The 18450-nt window shown below is 37.7% G+C and overlaps 1 protein-coding gene across 7 annotated transcripts in view; it reads left to right on the top strand.

The window, feature by feature from the left end:
* Nucleotides 1-18450, top strand: part of LOC106881065 (uncharacterized) — a 368052-nt gene that overhangs the window by 252584 nt on the left and 97018 nt on the right. For all 7 annotated transcript variants that reach the window (XM_089342524.1, XM_089342528.1, XM_089342523.1 and 4 more), the window contains 3 exons: nt 4534-4586; nt 12294-12451; nt 15343-15457. In XM_089342524.1, the coding sequence (XP_089198650.1) occupies nt 4534-4586; nt 12294-12451; nt 15343-15457 (326 nt within the window). The remainder of the gene's footprint in view (nt 1-4533; nt 4587-12293; nt 12452-15342; nt 15458-18450) is intronic.

Here is an 18450-nt window from a genome sequence, read left to right as displayed (position 1 = left end):
CACACCCTAACAGTTGAGGGAACCCGTGGAAGAGGTAGGCCCAGGAAGACCTGGGCTGAGGTGGTGAGGCAAGACCTTCGCACATTGGGCCTCACCGAGGCGATGACAACTGACCGAGACCTTTGGAAATGTGATGTGCGTGAGAAGACCCGGCAAGCCAAGTAAGATCGTTGCCAGTGCCCCTGGACTGGCTCTTGTGCGGGTGGCACATGAGATGCACCATTTTGAGCGTGGCTGTTGCCAGTACCGCCTGACTGGCTCCCGTAGGATTTTCGAGCGAGATCGTTGCCAGTGCCCCTGGACTGGCTTGTGCGGGTGGCACATAAAAGACACCATTTCGAGCGTGGCCGTTTTCGTGCGGGCGACACGTAAAAGCACCCACTACACTCTCTGAGTGGTTGGCGTTAGGAAGGGCATCCAGCTGTAGAAACTCTGCCAAATTAGATTGGAGCCTGGTGTTGCCATCCGGTTTCACTAGTCCTCAGTCAAATCGTCTAACCCATGCTAGCATGGAAAGCGGACGTTAAACGATTATGATGATGATGATGATGTGGCATTTTCCAGGGTGACTCGCTTTCACCACTAATTTTCTGCATAGCACTAGTACCACTCTCCAGTGAACTGAATAGAACAAGGTATGGCTACAAAATTGACAACAGGAAAATATGCCATCTATTTTATATGGATGATTTAAAGCTATATGGCAAAGATGATGAAGAGCTTCAAAGACTATTACATACTGTGAAAGGATTCAGTGATGATATCGGGATGGAGTTTGGCCTTGAAAAGTGTGCCAAAGTCACTTTTAAGAAAAGGAAACTGGTAAAGTCAACTTCAATAGAATTAGATGTCGAAACAGTAATAAAAGAACTTGAGCAGGAACAAACCTATAAATACCTAGGAATAAATGAAGACTCTGGTATCCAGCATGCAAGCATGAAAGAGAAGGTTAGGAAGGAATGTTATAGAAGAGTTCGAGCAGTTCCGAAGTCTGAGCTGAATGTATATAATAAGGTGTTAGCCATAAATTCCTTAGCAGTCCCAGTTGTTCTTTATAGCTTCAATGTGCTTAACCAGTGAAATAGTCAAAATTGATAGAAAAATCCGCAAGCTACTGACTTGTAATAAGATGCACCACCCAAAGGCAGACGTGGATCGTCTTTGCCTTCCCAGAGCTCAGGGAGGTCGAGGCTTGATCCAGCTTGAACTTACGTACAAAACCACCACAATCGGACTGGCCAAATACCTTGAAACAACCAACGATTGGATGCTGAAACTTGTTGAAAAACATGAAAGACCGAAAAAACTTCACTCTATTCTGAAAGAGAGCAAAAAATTTGCTACCGAACTCTTAGATACCCACCAGCTTGATCAGGTTGAAGGAAATGCGCCAACTGCTGCTGCAAAGAAAATAAAATTAATTGCAAAGACAAAAGCACATGAAAAATTAGCTAGCAGATGGGAACAGAGACCTCTGCATGGCAAGTATGTGGCTCGTAGCAAACAAGCTGATGTCGACCAGAAACACACGCATCAGTGGTTACGAAGTTCAGGGCTAAAAGCAGAGAGTGAAGGTTTCATATTGGCTGCTCAAGACCAAAGCTTATTAACCCGGAACTACCAAGCCAATGTGATAAAAAATGGAGCTGACCCAAAATGCCGATTTTGTAACGATGCGATTGAAACCATAGACCACCTAATCTCAGGGTGTAGAGTCTTAGCACCTGTAGAATATAAAGCAAGACGTGACAGAGTTGGCCAGTATTTACACTGGACAATATGTCAGCATTATAAAATCAAAAGCGCTGACAAATGGTATAAACACCATCCTGAAGCTGTGACTGAGGGAGAAAATGTATCGATTCTCTGGGACTTCCCCGTACATACTGGCAAGACTATAAAAGCTAATAAACCAGATATTATTATAAAAGATCAGACAAAGAAGACGTGTTAATTAATTGACATGAGTATTCCCTCTGATCATAATATAGTGGCGAAAGAATTTGACAAGATCAGTAAATATAAAGACTTGTTAATAGAAATTGAAAAAATGTGGCACCTCAAGGCGACTACCATACCAGTGATTGTAGGATCTCTAGGAATGATAAAAAAAGGTACTGAAACCTATTTGAAAATGATACCAGGCTTACGATCCCTACAGGAAGTGCAAAAAATCGTGCTAACTGGAACGACTCATGTACTGAGAAGAGCATTATCGCTGTGAAAACAACATTCATTAATTTTTTTTTTTTTTTTCTTAAATACTTGTTTTACCTGTGAATTTGCATGTGTAAACTGGGAATGCATACAACGAGTTTCTCTGCCCTAGGTGTACGGAAAACACTCGGCGAGAAATGGAAGAAAATTTGAAGAAAGAAGAAAAAAAAACATAATAATAATTATAATAATAATAATAATAATAATAATAATAATAATAATAATAATGAAGACTATACGTGCTTACAAATAGAAATTGCAGTCCCTTCTGACCAAAATATTGTCCAAAAAGAAGTAAAAAAATTGTTAAAGTATAAAGACTTCAAAATTGAAGTATTCAACATGTGTGGCATAAAGATGAAAACAGTACCAGTAATAATTGGAGCGTTGGGAATGTTAAAAAAACATATGAACAAAAACGTAGAAGCTATACCTGGATTTTCACTACTACACACTATCCAAAAAATAGCCCTGCTAGGAACAGCCCACATCCTATGCAAGACACTATCAATTCAGTAATACAACCTAGACAAAACAACCCATAAACACAAGACACACTCGCTGTAGCAAATATCCAATGAAATGAACTCTCAATAACAGGCCAATTACCCAACACACTACACACACAACACACAATACAAACACTAATATAACAAAAGACTGTACCACACCCCATAAAAAAAGAAAGTGACACAATACAATACCAGGAAGAGTTTGAACATTCCCAACAACAAAGTGCACACGATGCTGCACAATCCCAGCAACCTGGAGATGTAGCAGATGATGCAGTAGAAATTTTCCTGCAACTACCAAATGTTGAATAAAGATAATGATCCCTATGGTGCCCTGAATATGATCATGAAAATGTTTTTGACCAGATCCCTGAGAAACCAACAATCTATGAGACTCAAAAAAATTGTTGACATCAACCGCCTACATTCTCATGAAGCTTATCTCCATCTAATATATACAGGCCATAGATCTTTGATTGAGTCCTGATCGGAAGATGAAATAAAATGCAAATCAATTGGAAAATTATGATAATAATATTAATGACATTACAAAATTTTAACATACAGTGCGACTAAGCCATAGAGGTGAGATGGCCAAATATCCTGATCATCCGTAAAGACATAAAAGAAGCAAAGATAACAGATGTTGCAATACCAGAAAAGATTGAGAAATACCAGCCACTGCGGGACGAGATAGGAAAGTTATGGGGCATGAGGAAAGTAATGGTGATACTGGTTGTAATTGGAGCATTAGGAGCAGTTCCCAATGGCTTTGGAAAATATATTAAGAATATTGGAGCCGCTGTCAAGCTCGAAGTGATCCAAAGACAGCATTGTTGAGTACAGCTCACATGCTAAGGAGAGTATTGTCTCTCTGAGTCACAGGAGAAAGTACTACTTGAAACCTTTGGTGATTAGTTATTGCTTGCTTTGAAGTAAAGAATATCCGGTAATTAAGACCTATCCAAGAGTCTTTCATAATAATAATAATAATAATAATAATAATAATAATAATAATGTGAATGAAATTCTGAAGTACATCAAAACAAAAAACATCACAGAAACAAATAATTTGATCAAGGCAGCAAGTATTGTTGTAACAGAAAATGTGGGTGTTGATGTCAAGAAAAAGAAATATAATGGAAGTGACAAAAGAAAAGATCCATGGTGGAAAAGAATACAGGCAGAGTTAGATATGCTCTCGAAAGACATTTCTGTGTAAGACTGAAAAGAAAAGGGAGAGCTTAAAAGCAAACAAAACTACAGGGTACTGAACAGGAAGTATAATATTGAAAGAAAGGGCCAGGAAGTGGAAATGGAGGGACTGAAACAGCGATCAGGGTTTTTATAACTGCTCGAACCTGAATTCTAAGAACTGTATTTCATGAAAGATTTCTCTTTGACGAAAGTTTAGAATTTAAATATGGGCAGTAATTTTAACCAATGGGAAACTGATAATTATACTTGTCCGGGCAACATGACTATTACATCATATGACCACCTTTTACAACTTGCTACACTAAATTAAACTGGAGTCATGTGCAGCCTTCCAGCTCACCTGCCTAAGTCAAACCATCCAACTCATGCCAGCATGGACAATGAATGTTAAATAATGATGATGATATATATATATATATATATATATATATATATATATATATATATATATATATATATATACACACACACACACACATACATACACATGCACACACACATATACACACACAAACACATCCACACACTCACGTGCACACACACATGTATGCATATATCTTTGTATATTTTTATCCAACTATTGCAGATGGAGCAAAACTTTTTAAACTTAACAGGAGTATTCAATGTTGAGTATTGTGGGTAAGTGAAAACATTTAAAGCTTATTCAAAATTTCTTTATTTTTTGTTTAAAATGTTTCATTTGTTTTTTGCTTTCACCATATGTATTAGATACTAATGATAGTCAGATGGAGTGAAATCAAGAGAATAGGAACGGAGATTAGTCAATTTATAGCCACAGTCAGGCCCAACAACCATTGAAAGAAAGGACTTATATGTTGGAACATTGCCCTGATGAAACAAGACACCTTTTGTCAGTTTTTCATACCTTTTGGCCTTGACAGACTTTTGTAACTTCCTCTACATAGAACACATCATTGATGGTGTTGCCCTTTTAACGATATTCCTTAAACACAATGCTTTTTGCATGCCAAACATCTGAAGCCCTCTATCACCTTCTCTCCTGATAAAACAACCCTGGATTTGTTTGAAGCAGGTGAAGAGAAGTGTTTCTATGGCATGCATTGTCTCTTTGTCATTGGTTCAATGTGATGAACCCAACACTTATTCTGGCTTAGGAAACATGTAAGGAAAATAGCTGGGTGTGTCTCCCAAGATGTGATCAACCTGGTGTGCTTTGATCAGGTGTTAGAAGACGTGGCAAATTTTCGTCATACTAAAACTCTCAACTCTCTCATGGGATATGCTAACAACATTAGCTATTTGATTTATAGACAATTGCCTGTCATCTATCACCATGTCCTGAACATGATCCACATTTTGCTCGGTGGTGTCAGTTCCAGGACGTCCAAATCATCTTCTAGACTCTCTCTTTCCCTCATAAATTCAGCTGCCCATTTTGTACCGTTGATAAAGTTGCAGTGTCACACTCATCTGTAGCCACCTAGCTGCATGATTGTCCTTTGTTTCTAATCCCCTTTTCTGAAGGCACTTGCTAACAGCATGATGCCAAATTTTCTCAATTTTTTACTACTGATTATATTTGAAGTTTTCTTTGAAGAATCGGGTGTCAATTTATCTCATAATAAAGGGTTGAAATTAATGTATGCAAAATGTTCAGCTCTAGCATTACTATTTCACAGACAGACTATGAACTTTTTGGCCCACCCATTGTAGATTTGGAAGAATGCATATATATATGTACAGTAATCCCTCAACTATCACAGGTGTTATGTTCTTAATTCCCCTCCCCTCACCCCGTGATAGGGGAAAATTGGCAAAGTAGAGACAGTACTGCACTGTATATATATTTTTTAAAATTATTTTTATAATTTGTATATATTTATTTTGTTATAAGTTCAAAACCGCACCACGGAGGAATTGACAAAAGCTTAAATAATAAACCGTATTAGCTGAACCGCGATATGGCAAAGGATTACTGTATGTGTCTAAGTATATACATATATCAATATATATATATATCAATATATATATATATATATATATATATATATTGATATATATATATATATATATAATTGCAGCGTGGAAGGTGTTTATAAGCCGTTTAAAATAACACACAAAATCTGTTAGATTCACTTCATTTAAATTTAATTTGTCAAAATATTTTCGTCGCTTTGAGACTGCGACCTGTTCACTGACAAAATTCTGTCAGTGAACAGGTCGCGGTCTCAAAGCGACGAAAATATTTTGACAAATTAAATTTAAATGTTGAAGTGAATCTAACAGATTTTGTGTGTTATTTTAAATGGCTTATAAACACCTTCCACGCTGCAATTGTTTTTGTTCCAGCACACGATCTCAGATCAGGTCACTTGCTATGCAAGTACATCTCCGTAATATATATATATATATATATATATATATAACGTAAGTGACTAAGACATAATATACAAATTGACTCATTACATAACCTAAACCTCCACACTGACTCATTTCACAAGTTCCACATAATAAAACAACGGCTATCTAGTCCAATGAAAATGCTTTTTCTTGTATTTGTTGCTCCATTCTCCAAGTAAATACATAAACTACGGTTTAAGCAACATATTACCTGCCTCTGGACGCCCTCTTCCCAAGACGGTACCCATACAGGTGATCCCCAGGAGTGCCTCCGGATTTAAACATCCACTGGTTGCTTGGATGCTTCAGACTACCCCTAAAGTATCGAGGCAAACCTACCACTTACCTATATATATATATATATATGAAGATAAAGCAATTAAGAGTATGAAGACCGGGAAAGCCCCCGGCCCATCAGGAATCACTGCAGAGATGCTCAAAATATCTGGCAGTGTTGGCTATAGCCTAGTCACCCGTATTACGAACCAGGTGATACACGAAGGAGTCATACCCTATGACTGGTGTAGCAGCATCATAGTCAACTGCTACAAAGGTAAAGGGGACGCTTTAGATACAAATAATTACAGAGGCATCAAGCTGTTAGATCAGGTTATGAAAGTTACAGAGAGGGTCATAGCCCAACTAATTAGGGAGCGAATCAATTTAGATGAGATGCAGTTTGGGTTCGTGCCAGGTAAAAGCACTACTGATGCCTTATTTCTAGTGAGACAGTTGCAGGAGAAATACCTAGCTAAGGATAAACCTCTGTACCTGGCTTTCGTTGACATGGAGAAAGCCTTTGACAGGGTCCCCCGATCCCTTATCTGGTGGTCAATGAGGAAACTTGGGATAGAAGAATGGTTAGTGAGAGCTGTGCGAGCCATGTACAGAGATGCTGCCAGTAAGGTGAGGGTTGGAAATGAGTACAGCAATGAATTCCGGGTAGAGGTAGGGGTCCACCAAGGTTCCGTCCTCAGCCCCCTATTATTTACCATAGTCCTCCAGGCAATCACAGAGGAGTTCAAGACAGGTTGCCCCTGGGAGCTCCTCTATGCTGATGATCTTGCCCTAATTGCGGAGTCACTATCAGAACTAGAGGAGAAGTTTCAGGTGTGGAAGCAAGGTCTAGAATTGAAGGGCCTTAGAGTCAACCTAGCTAAAACCAAAATCCTAATAAGTAGGAAGGTAGATAAAACACAAACCCCTTCAGGTAGATGGCCCTGCTCAGTATGTAGAAAAGGAGTAGGTAGTAACTCTATAAGATGTACCCGGTGCAAGCTATGGACACATAAGAGGTGCAGCAACATCAAAGGCAGGTTAACTAGCAAGTTAGTTTTTGTTTGTGGCAGATGTTCAGGTGCAATAAAGACTGCAAACAAACAGGAAACAACTTCTATCTCATTCCAGGGTGAAAAACTAGAGGTAGTCGATAGCTTCCGCTATCTGGGTGACCAAGTTAGTAGTGGGGGTGGGTGCGCTGAAAGTGTAGCTGCTAGAATAAGAATAGCCTGGGCAAAGTTTAGAGAGCTCTTACCCCTGCTGGCGACAAAGGGACTCTCACTCAGAGTAAAAGGCAGACTGTATGACGCATGCGTACGAACAACCATGCTACATGGCAGTGAAACATGGGCTGTAACTGCTGAGGACATACGTAAGCTCGCAAGGAATGAAGCCAGTATGCTCCGTTGGATGTGTAATGTCAATGTGAATACCCGTCAGAGTGTAAGTATCTTGAGAGAAAAGCTGAACATTAGAAGCATCAGTTGTGGCGTGCAAGAGAGACGATTGCGCTGGTATGGACATGTGGTGAGAATGGAGGAGGATAGCTGCGTGAAAAAGTGCCACACCCTAACAGTTGAGGGAACCCGTGGAAGAGGTAGGCCCAGGAAGACCTGGGCTGAGGTGGTGAGGCAAGACCTTCGTACATTGGGCCTCACCGAGGCGATGACTACGGACCGAGACCTTTGGAAATGGGCTGTGCGTGAGAAGACCCGGCAAGCCAAGTAAGATCGTTGCCAGTGCCCCTGGACTGGTTCTTGTGCGGGTGGCACATGAGATGCACCATTTTGAGCGTGGCCGTTGCCAGTACCGCCTGACTGGCTCCTGTAGGATTTTCGAGCGAGATCGTTGCCAGTGCCCCTGGACTGGCTTGTGCGGGTGGCACATAAAAGACACCATTTCGAGCGTGGCCGTTTTCGTGCGGGTGACACGTAAAAGCACCCACTACACTCTCTGAGTGGTTGGCGTTAGGAAGGGCATCCAGCTGTAGAAACTCTGCCAAATCGGACTGGAGCCTGGTGTTGCCATCCGGTTTCACCAGTCCTCAGTCAAATCGTCCAACCCATGCTAGCATGGAAAGCGGACGTTAAACGATGATGATGATGATGATGATGATATATATATATAGACCTACATATTTAGGGATACGTATCAATATATATACATGCCTACATCTCTCTCTCTCTCTCTGTTAATATATATACATATATATTCTAAATTAGAGTTAGGGTTATAAATGTAAACAAACTAACATTTGTTTTTATAAGATAAAAATTTATTTCCGAACACTAGACACCATAAGAACAAGAAGAACATTGGGTACATCACTCAAACAAAGCCGAAAAATTTCTCAGCAACCAGCCATGGAAAGTGTACCTACATCCTTCTTATATTGATTCCAGCAAAGCACATTGCCACAGTCAATATAAACCACAAAACTAAACTGTTCACTAACAAATCCATACGCATTTTAGATGCTTTTTATTGCTAAACTGTGTAATCACAAGTCTTTTAAATGTAAACCAACTAACATAAGGATGATTTACCCAATGTTCCTGTCATTCTAATGGCGTCCAGCATTCAAAAATAATTTATCATCTTATTTGCATTTATATATACACATTTCAGGTGATCCAACAACTTGATATTTCTGTAACTATTTGTATCTAATGCATCACCTTTACCTTTGTAGCAGCTGACTATGGTGCTGCTACACCAGTCATTGAGTATGACTCCTTCATGTATCACCTGGTTGACTATGCGGGTGACTAGGCTATAGCCAACACCACCTGATAGTTTGAGCATCTCTGCAGTGATTCCTGATGGGACGGGAACTTTCCCTGCCTTCATACCCTTAATTGCTTTATCTACCAAGATACTATAAATTCGGATAGTCAGTCCCTTTGTTGGGTCGACATTCGGCAGACTCACTTTCTCCCATTAATTCTCTTCATTTAGCAACCTTTCATAGTGGCATCTCCAAGCCCTTCTCTTTGCAGCCTCATTTAATGCAGCTGAACCATCATCCATGCGGATACATTTCTCTCCTACGACATCATGATTCTCTCTCACACACTGTCTTGCAACATGAAATACCTTAAGTCTTTGGTCCTCACGGCGCAGAACATTGGCAAATCTTTTCTTATCTGCTTCTCCTCTGGCTAAATAAGCCTGTCTCCTAGCTTCCCTTCTGGCAAATTGGTACAATTCCCTGCTACCACCGTTCTTCCAGTCCTTCCATGCCTGTTTCATTTTCATAATGGACCTATCAATTACATTGTTCCACCACCACGTTACCTTCGGTTGAGAGGGGACTTTGCACCATCCACAGATCTGGTCAGTGGTCCTTAACAGGTTGTCCCATAGAAACCTCCAGTTGTCTTCCACATCATGTGATGCTATATCCTCCTCTATTTCGTCAAAAGCTTTGAGTAATACGTTTCTAAATCTCTGTCCACTCATAGGACCTTTAAGCTTCCAGACCCTTCTCCTCCATGCCAGTCATCTTCTGGGCATCCATTTAGACCTGATCCTGAAGTCGCTAACTACTAGTCTATGTTGTGAGGTGCATTCTTCATCTGGGAAGGTTTTGGCATTTATAAGTAGCTGCCATCTTTCCCTTTTCCTGGCGAGAATGTAGTCAATTTGACTAGTGTGTCTACCAGATCGGTAGGTGACTACGTGACTGGCAGGTTTCCTGAAGTTAGTATTGCAAACCATAAGATCATTTGCATCGCAGAACTCCATCAGCCTGGTTCCCTCCTCATTGCGGGAGCCAAAACTATATCCTCCATGTAGGTGATGGAAGCCCCCTGCATGGTGTCCAAGATGCCTGTTGAGTAAAAATTTCATGGTGCTAAGTTTTCTTTCATTCTGATTGTTGCGTGTTGCAGCAATCACTGTATCAGACATAATTTTAAATTGACTGCAAAAACAAATTTACTGTGATACATGTCTGTATATAATATCTCTTATGGATGTGTTGCGCCTAAAGATACAAATATATTAGTAGCAGATGAAACTCATCCAGCATCAGCGGAAAAAATACTAGAGGTCCCTTTCTGTCTTGCTGAGTATTGTAAGTACCATAATAAATGCATACTGATGAAAAAATCTATCGCTTCTGATAAAGGAAAACAGTGTTTAGACAACCACTAGTATATGACTCACTAGCTGCCCAGTTGAATACACAACTCTCTCATAATTGTGTCTAAAATCCTTAATGGCTCACTTATTTCTTTCAGCATGATAGTTTTCTTTTAGATTTTGCAGTTAGAAGGAAATATCTCACTAGGTCTGGTGACAAGTAGAAAGCATTCTGTTTTTTTTTTTTAAGTGGATGATATTAGCAATTTACAAGGAATGCTTGTAAATCTAACCAATAACACTCAATAACTATGCATCAGGTTCTGGCAAATCCAAGATTTTTCATAGAAAATTGGTCAAGCTTTGGCAATAGTAATCATGGCTTGGCAATAGTAATCATGGCTTATATGAAGAGTAACAAACAACCAACAGAAGAAAAGATATTAGACGAACACGGTTATATCAGGCTGAGTAAAAAGTAAGCAATGTTTTGAAACCTGAAATTCGTCACAATATATTTCAACAATGCAGAAATTTTATTCATCAAAGTAAGTACCATTACAATCAACACATTTTTGCCAATGAGTTACAAGTTTGTTTATTCCAGTAACATAAAAATCTGGAGTTCTGGAGCTGATGAACTCTTTGAATGCATTTTCAGCATCGGTTTGATTTTTTTAACTCCTCTCACAGCTGGGTGGGGAAGAACTTTGTAGCCAAGTTACCTCAACTTCTAGAGCGTCATTAGTGAAATGTGTGGTTGAGCATTGTCATGAAGAATGATTGGCCCTCTTCTTTTAACCAGTCTGTGATGGAATAGTAGCAGTTTTTTGTTCATTTTGACAATTTCATGGCAATATGCTTCTGCAACAATGGTTTTTCTAGGTTTTGAGAAGTTTTAGAGAATGAGTCCAGCAGTACACCACCAAACAGTTACCATAATCTTTTTGAAAAGCTTGGGGCTAGGAAAGGTTTTCGGTGCTTCATTTTGGTCGAACCATTGCAAAGAACGTTTTTTTATCATTGTACAAAATCCACTTTTCATTGCAAGTTACAATACAGTCAAGAAATGGATTGTTCTGGTTACAGAGAAGAAGTGATGATCAAACCTCATATTTGAGCATTTTCTGATTTTCATTCAAATCCTGTGGTACCCGTTTGTTGAGCTTTATTGATTTTCCAATTGCATACAAATGGCTGCAGGCAGTTTTAGTTTTCTGGCTAACTTGAAGTTTTTTGTTAGTTCTCAAGTGGTTTTACATGGATCTTTCTCAATGACGATCTTTAATTGACTGTCATCAATGACAGATGACACTATATGTATGCATGTGTGTCTGCATGCATGTATGTTTATATTTATATACATATATGCGTGTGTGTGTGTGTGCGTGTGTGTGTGTGAGAGAGAGAGAGAGAGAGAGAGAGAGAGAAAGCACAAACACACGTTTATCTGTTGAGTGTTATATGAGGGTGAAATTTTGATTTTTGTTACTAAGACAAGACCTTCATTAAAATCAGTTAGATTGTCATGTAATAAAAATATTTGCTGTTATTTTCACTAATTATGATTTCTAAATCTTATTAAAAATTCTGTTTCAGTTCAGAGAAAAGTAGTGAAGTATTTACTATTAACTGCACTGTGCAAAGAGGAATTACTAAAGATGAAATTTGGCACAAACTCTATGATATTCTAAAGACATCACTGGCATTACGTGACTTGGGAATTCAGCAACACAATATGAGTTTAACTGATGAAAGTAAGTGTTGTGTTACCTTTGTTTCTTGCTGCAATCACAGTTATCATTAGTGTTATAATCATTACCATTATCATCCTTGTTATCATCATCAATATCATCACCATTATCATCAGTAGGTGGTATTGTTTAGGCAGGATACACACGCGTGTGCATATCTGTTTTACCTTTTTTTCAAAGCGAAGATAATTTCAATAAATCAACAATTATTTTGCATTTTCCTTATTGAATTTCCTGCTTTCAGTTATTCATCTTTTCTCTTTTTCCGCATTCATTATGTAAATTATACTAAGCAAAAAATGTCTTTTAATTATTTTGTACATTTTTAAAGCCTTATGTATGGCTGCGGTTAAGATAGAATAATGCTGTGCTGATGAAGCATATCAAGGCAGGAACTTTATTTCACAGCTTTTCTCTTGCCTCCAGCAAAAGAAATGTACTGCTTTTATTCTTAATGGCATGGTAACATATGAGAATTCTAGATTTCCTTTATCTTTCAGTCAAGAGGGAAAATGGTTTGCATGATCCTTTTACAGACCCTTTGGGAGTGGAGAGGAAGGAAGGAGGGAGGTAATATTACACTAGAGACTTGACCCAAATACAACAAATTGATCTCCTCTACTGCAGGCATCCGAACTGTTAAGCAGCAACATAAAACGAAGCAATGGATTAATTCTACCATCCAAAAAGGGATAGGCTAAATTCGAACTGAGACTGTAAATGCCGAATGAAGTTATGGAAAGTATTCAAATCATCCAATCTATCACTTTGAACTGGTAATTGTTTTATAGACGTGAAATGGATGAAAAGTGAAGTCGATCTTCACAGTGTTTGAACTTATAGCTTAGAGAGATGGAAGAAATATCTCGAAATATTTTGCCTGACATACTAACAACTCGGTCATTCAATGCCTACAGATTATTTGAGTTATCTCCCATTTTGATTTGGAGTCAGTAGTAATCACTGCTACATGGTGTTTTACCCTTCCCTGAAACAAAGATAAATAAATCAATGATTTGTTTTGTATAACATTCAGAATGCATTTAGCATAACTTTCTTTGTCTTACTCTCCGAATCTATGGCTCAAGCCCTTCTGAGCTATTTCGCTTAAAACATTTTTGAATGATATCATATCTATTAATCCTTAATAAGTTCTGGTAGATTCAAACATGAAGATTTAACCGTTGTTGTTTATTTGCAGAGCACCCTACCCTGTAGTCATATGTATTCATTACATTGGTGTAAGGAATCTTCGAGACACTGCAGTGTTTCGATCTTATTGTGTGCCTTTTCTGGCAAAACTACCCCACCTGACCAAGGAATCTAACAATGGTGTAAGCTTTTACAGGAACATCCTGCATCATATCTGAATGAAAGTCAAAGCTACAGGCTCCGCTTCGTTAAAGCTTTACACCATAAGAGCGTGACCCCAAATGCAAAAAGAGAAATTTTCTGATGCAGCTCTTAAGAGCACAAATTTGTTTTGGCAACATGTTCATATCCATTCTTTGACAAAGGAACTATTGATATGTATAAAACAGAACTTGTACTTTTCACCCATAGCTAAACCAATCAAACCAATCCAAAGAAGATAACTGTTTTCCCTCCTCCCATCAAACATTGATATAATACTGTTGCTGTTTTGTTCCATTACTTTTTACCAATACAAGTTCACTTAGAGTGTATGTACCACCAGGATAAAAGGAGTGACGTGTAAAAGTCAACGCAAAAGAAACAATGGTATTCTGACCAGTTATATATCGTTGCTAGTAAAATATTGCTCAAAGATATATAGAAATATAGGTGTCACTTTGGTATATGAACTATAATTTAAAGGGAGATTATTTTAGGTTACATTTTAGTTTACTTTGTGTTAGTGCTACTTTGTTGTGTGATCCTTGTAAGCAAATTTACTTTGCTGGGTGATCTACATGCTTATTTTAATTCTAACCCTACACTCTTGGAGTGAGATCAGAACCTGGTGCACCCTGCCGGCTTCCTAGTTTTCAGTCAAAACCGTCCAACCCATGCTAGCATGGAAAGTGGACGTTAGATGATGATATGTTCTTGGTGTTTTATTATTATTTACAAAGACATAAGTGAAACATGGTTTTCTTATTACTAAAATAGTAAGAAGTTTGAAAAAATACATTTACAATGCTAATTATGTTCTACTGTAATCTCCCTTGTAGATCACATGCCAAAGTGACACCGAAAAACACACACACACACATTCATAAACGTATGTATGTATATATTTATGTACGTATGTATGTATATATTGACCGAGACATTTGATTCTCAATTACATTTTCAATGTAGATAAATTTGAGTTTTCTGAAAATTCAATATTTCTCATTCTGAAAATCCAACTCAATTCCTTCTTCTTCAATGAACCTTTTTGTACCTGTATGAACTTTTGACTACCTGTATGTCACTCCTATACGTGTCCATACCCTGTATATTTGTCATTAAGCAAGTAAATATTTCTTTCATGAATTATCTTCAAACAAAAATTGATAAAATGATATTCATGATGAACCACTTTTGAGTGAATTGGTTAAAAGCATGTTACTAATATCAAATCAGGATCGCTTCAAGGGAGACTACTTAATAATGATAAAATATTCTTTGTTACACATTCAGATTTTATGTTAGTATGAGTGTATCACGCCATATATGTTAACAATAAATCAGATATCATTGTCCTCAGATCAGTCAGTACATTCAAACTATTGTATTAGTATTACAACACCAACTACTACTACTACTACTACTTGATTGATGGAAACACAATTACTTGCACATTCATTTTATCATTATTCACTTGTATTTATCAGTATGTAAAGCACACTAATGACTTCTCTCATGTCCATGTTTTGTTTCTTTTTCAGTGCTTTGTTATGAAAACACAACATTAACTAACAATGTTACTTTCTATTGGCCAATGACAAAAATAGGAACAAATGTGACGATTCCATGTCATACAAATGTAGCAACAAGACACTGGTTTGTTTGTTTTGTTTTATTTCTTCTTCTCAAACTTTGAAGTTTCCTGTGTCATCCTATTGGCAGAGAATGTTTCATGATAGAATAAATAAAACAGCTAGAGAGATTAAAATGTTAGAATTAATGTCGTCCTGATGTAGTCACTTGCCACTGTAATTACATTTTACACTGTATTTGACATGATTTTACCTTGGTCTACCTTCGATCGGTTGGCAATTTCAGACAAAACTTTAAACTATTTGTTGTAATGATTCATGTCAGTATCAGGATATTCAAGTCACAACATAAATGTAATGAAGAAAACATATCTAGATACAGTCAATAGTATTTACCATCAATTCTATTAACTTCACTGTAATATTATTCAATTTTATGATTTACTGTAGAGCAAGAAATGTTGTTACTATATGGTGGTAAGCGAATAAAGCTGGTCGTCCTAGGACTTGACCCATCAAGAACACCTTAAGATAGTGACTTTTCTTCCATTTCTACCATGCCATGCTAAACCTCTAAATTGTTCTTCTCAGAGGATGTTTTTTGTAAGTTTTAAGGCAAAGTCAACAAATGGAATTATTCAATACTGTGTGTGTATAAGAAACTCTGCATAAAATGACTACTATGGCTACTGTTGCTACTCATGATATCGAAGGGGAAAAATAAACAGATGATTTTTTTCCACTCACCTTGGACTAACAGCCACATGCCTTAGTACTTTATTAACCACTATCAGAGATACCCGGCGTTGCACGGGATTAAAATGGCATAGTTTTTTATTGTTTTACATGTTTCATTCATATGACAGTGACCATGCTGGAGCAATAGACCCAGGATTTATTCTTTGTAAGCTTAGTACTTCGTCTATCATTGTGTTTTGCCAAATGACTAAGTTATGGGGATGTAAACACAGCAGCATTGCTTGTCAAGCAATGGTGGGGACACACACACACACATGCATGTGTGTGTGTGTGTCTATGTGTATATATATCATCATCATCATCGTTTAACGTCCGCTTTCCATGCTAGCATGGGTTAGACGATTTGACTGAGGACTGGTGAAACTAGATGGCAACACCAGGCTCCAATCTAATTTGGCAGAGTTTCTACAGCTGGGTGCCCTTCCTAACGCCTTCATATATATATATATATATATATATATATATATATATATATGTTGTTGTACTTGGGGATGGTCATATTGCCAGTTTAGCCAATAAAAACACACGCACTGTATATTTGGTGTTAATTTGCTTCAGCTTTATATTACATTACATTACATTAATCCTATTTCGGCCAGAGTTCTTTCGTCACACTTCTGTGATCTCATCAGTGGTCTTTTGCTTTCTTCTTTCTTATGTGTGTCTCACCTTGCTATCACCCATTTTGTATTTTGTATTCTTATTGCATGTGTCTACGCTTGCGTATCCTTCAACGTGTCTGTTTTTGTAAGTGCATGTGTGTGTATGGGGAGTGCCTGTATTATATATATATATATATATATATATATACTCACACACACACACACACACACACACACACACACACACACACACACACACACACACACACACACACACACACACACACACATATATATATATATATATATATATATATATATATATATATATATATACATACATATACACACACATATATACATAAATGTGTAATGGTATCTGTATGTGTTTGGGGTTACTTTAACTCTTCCCACACCATCCAATTGATCTTAATTATTTTTGGCGCATAGGTAGATCACATGCCCTGAAGTTCAGATAAGATCAGAATTTTTCGAAAACTGAATAATGCTTCAGTTGGCATCGAATTTTGAGAGCTCAATCAAGCGTTTGAATTTTTCCTGCAGCTTTTGCATTTTTTGTCCGATTTTGATGAAAATCGATGATTGAGCGAGGCCCATAGCAGTGAGTTGATGTCAGCACATGGTGTTGACAAAAGATCGATAATTGCGCCTGAGAAGGAATTTTATAAAATTAATAGGTTTTTGTGTGCAAAAACCCATAGAAAAGATGGCCCTAACTTTTATATTTTTATTCCAATTTTAATGAAATTTGAGATGTAGGTAAATTTCGTGGTGGGGGAGACGGTAAATGTGTTTATTTAATTCAAAAGGGCACAAATGCAAATAAGCATTTCCTTAGAGACATTCTTATCAATTTCGTAGAGATTTTACGTGTGATTACAGTTCATGCCCATTAGTTGATGCCAGCATGAAGAGTTGACAAAAAATCAATAATTGCACATGAGCGGGGGATTTTAAGAAATCAATAGGCTTTTTATATGCAATCACCTATAGGATTAATATTTTATGCTGTAACTTTCACAGAATCCATCCGATTTTGATGAAATTTCACATTTGGGTAAAGTTTATGGATGAAGTCATGTAGTAGAATTAAAATTAAACTGATGAAAGGCAGAAATCATCAAAATTCACTCACAATAAAATAATGAACTGATTTTGAAGAAAATTGACCCATGAGTAAAATTAAGCACTTTGACATATGAAACATTGATTATTCATATAAAAGTCAATAGGATATTTTCATGTAAATGGTCACATGGATTCTATTTTATCGCATAACCTTAACACTTTTCTTTCGATTTTGCTGAGGTTGGACATGCTGATCGATTTTGTACAGAGGGTGGCATTAAGGGGAAAGAAATAAGCAAACATCACTCTCAACGGGTCGAGGTACGCCCAAACAGGTCGAGGTACACCCAAACAAGTCGAGGTACACCCAAAATTACTGCAGAGCTTAATGACCACCTCACAAACCCAGTTTCCACAAAAACTGTTAGCCGGGAGCTGCACAAAGCCGGATTTCATAGCAGGGCTGCAATCAGAAAACTGCTACTTTCAAAAACAAGCATTGCAAAGCATTTAGAGTGGAGTAAAAAACCTACAGAATCGGTCCCTAAAGCAGTGGAAGAATGTTATTTTCTCAGATGAGTCATCCTTTACCTTATTTCTGACCACC

Source organism: Octopus bimaculoides, chromosome 26 (assembly GCF_046866305.1).
Source record: "Octopus bimaculoides isolate indiv1 chromosome 26, ASM4686630v1, whole genome shotgun sequence".
NCBI classification, from domain to species: domain Eukaryota; kingdom Metazoa; phylum Mollusca; class Cephalopoda; order Octopoda; family Octopodidae; genus Octopus; species Octopus bimaculoides.
This window is presented reverse-complemented; position numbering and strand designations above follow the sequence as displayed.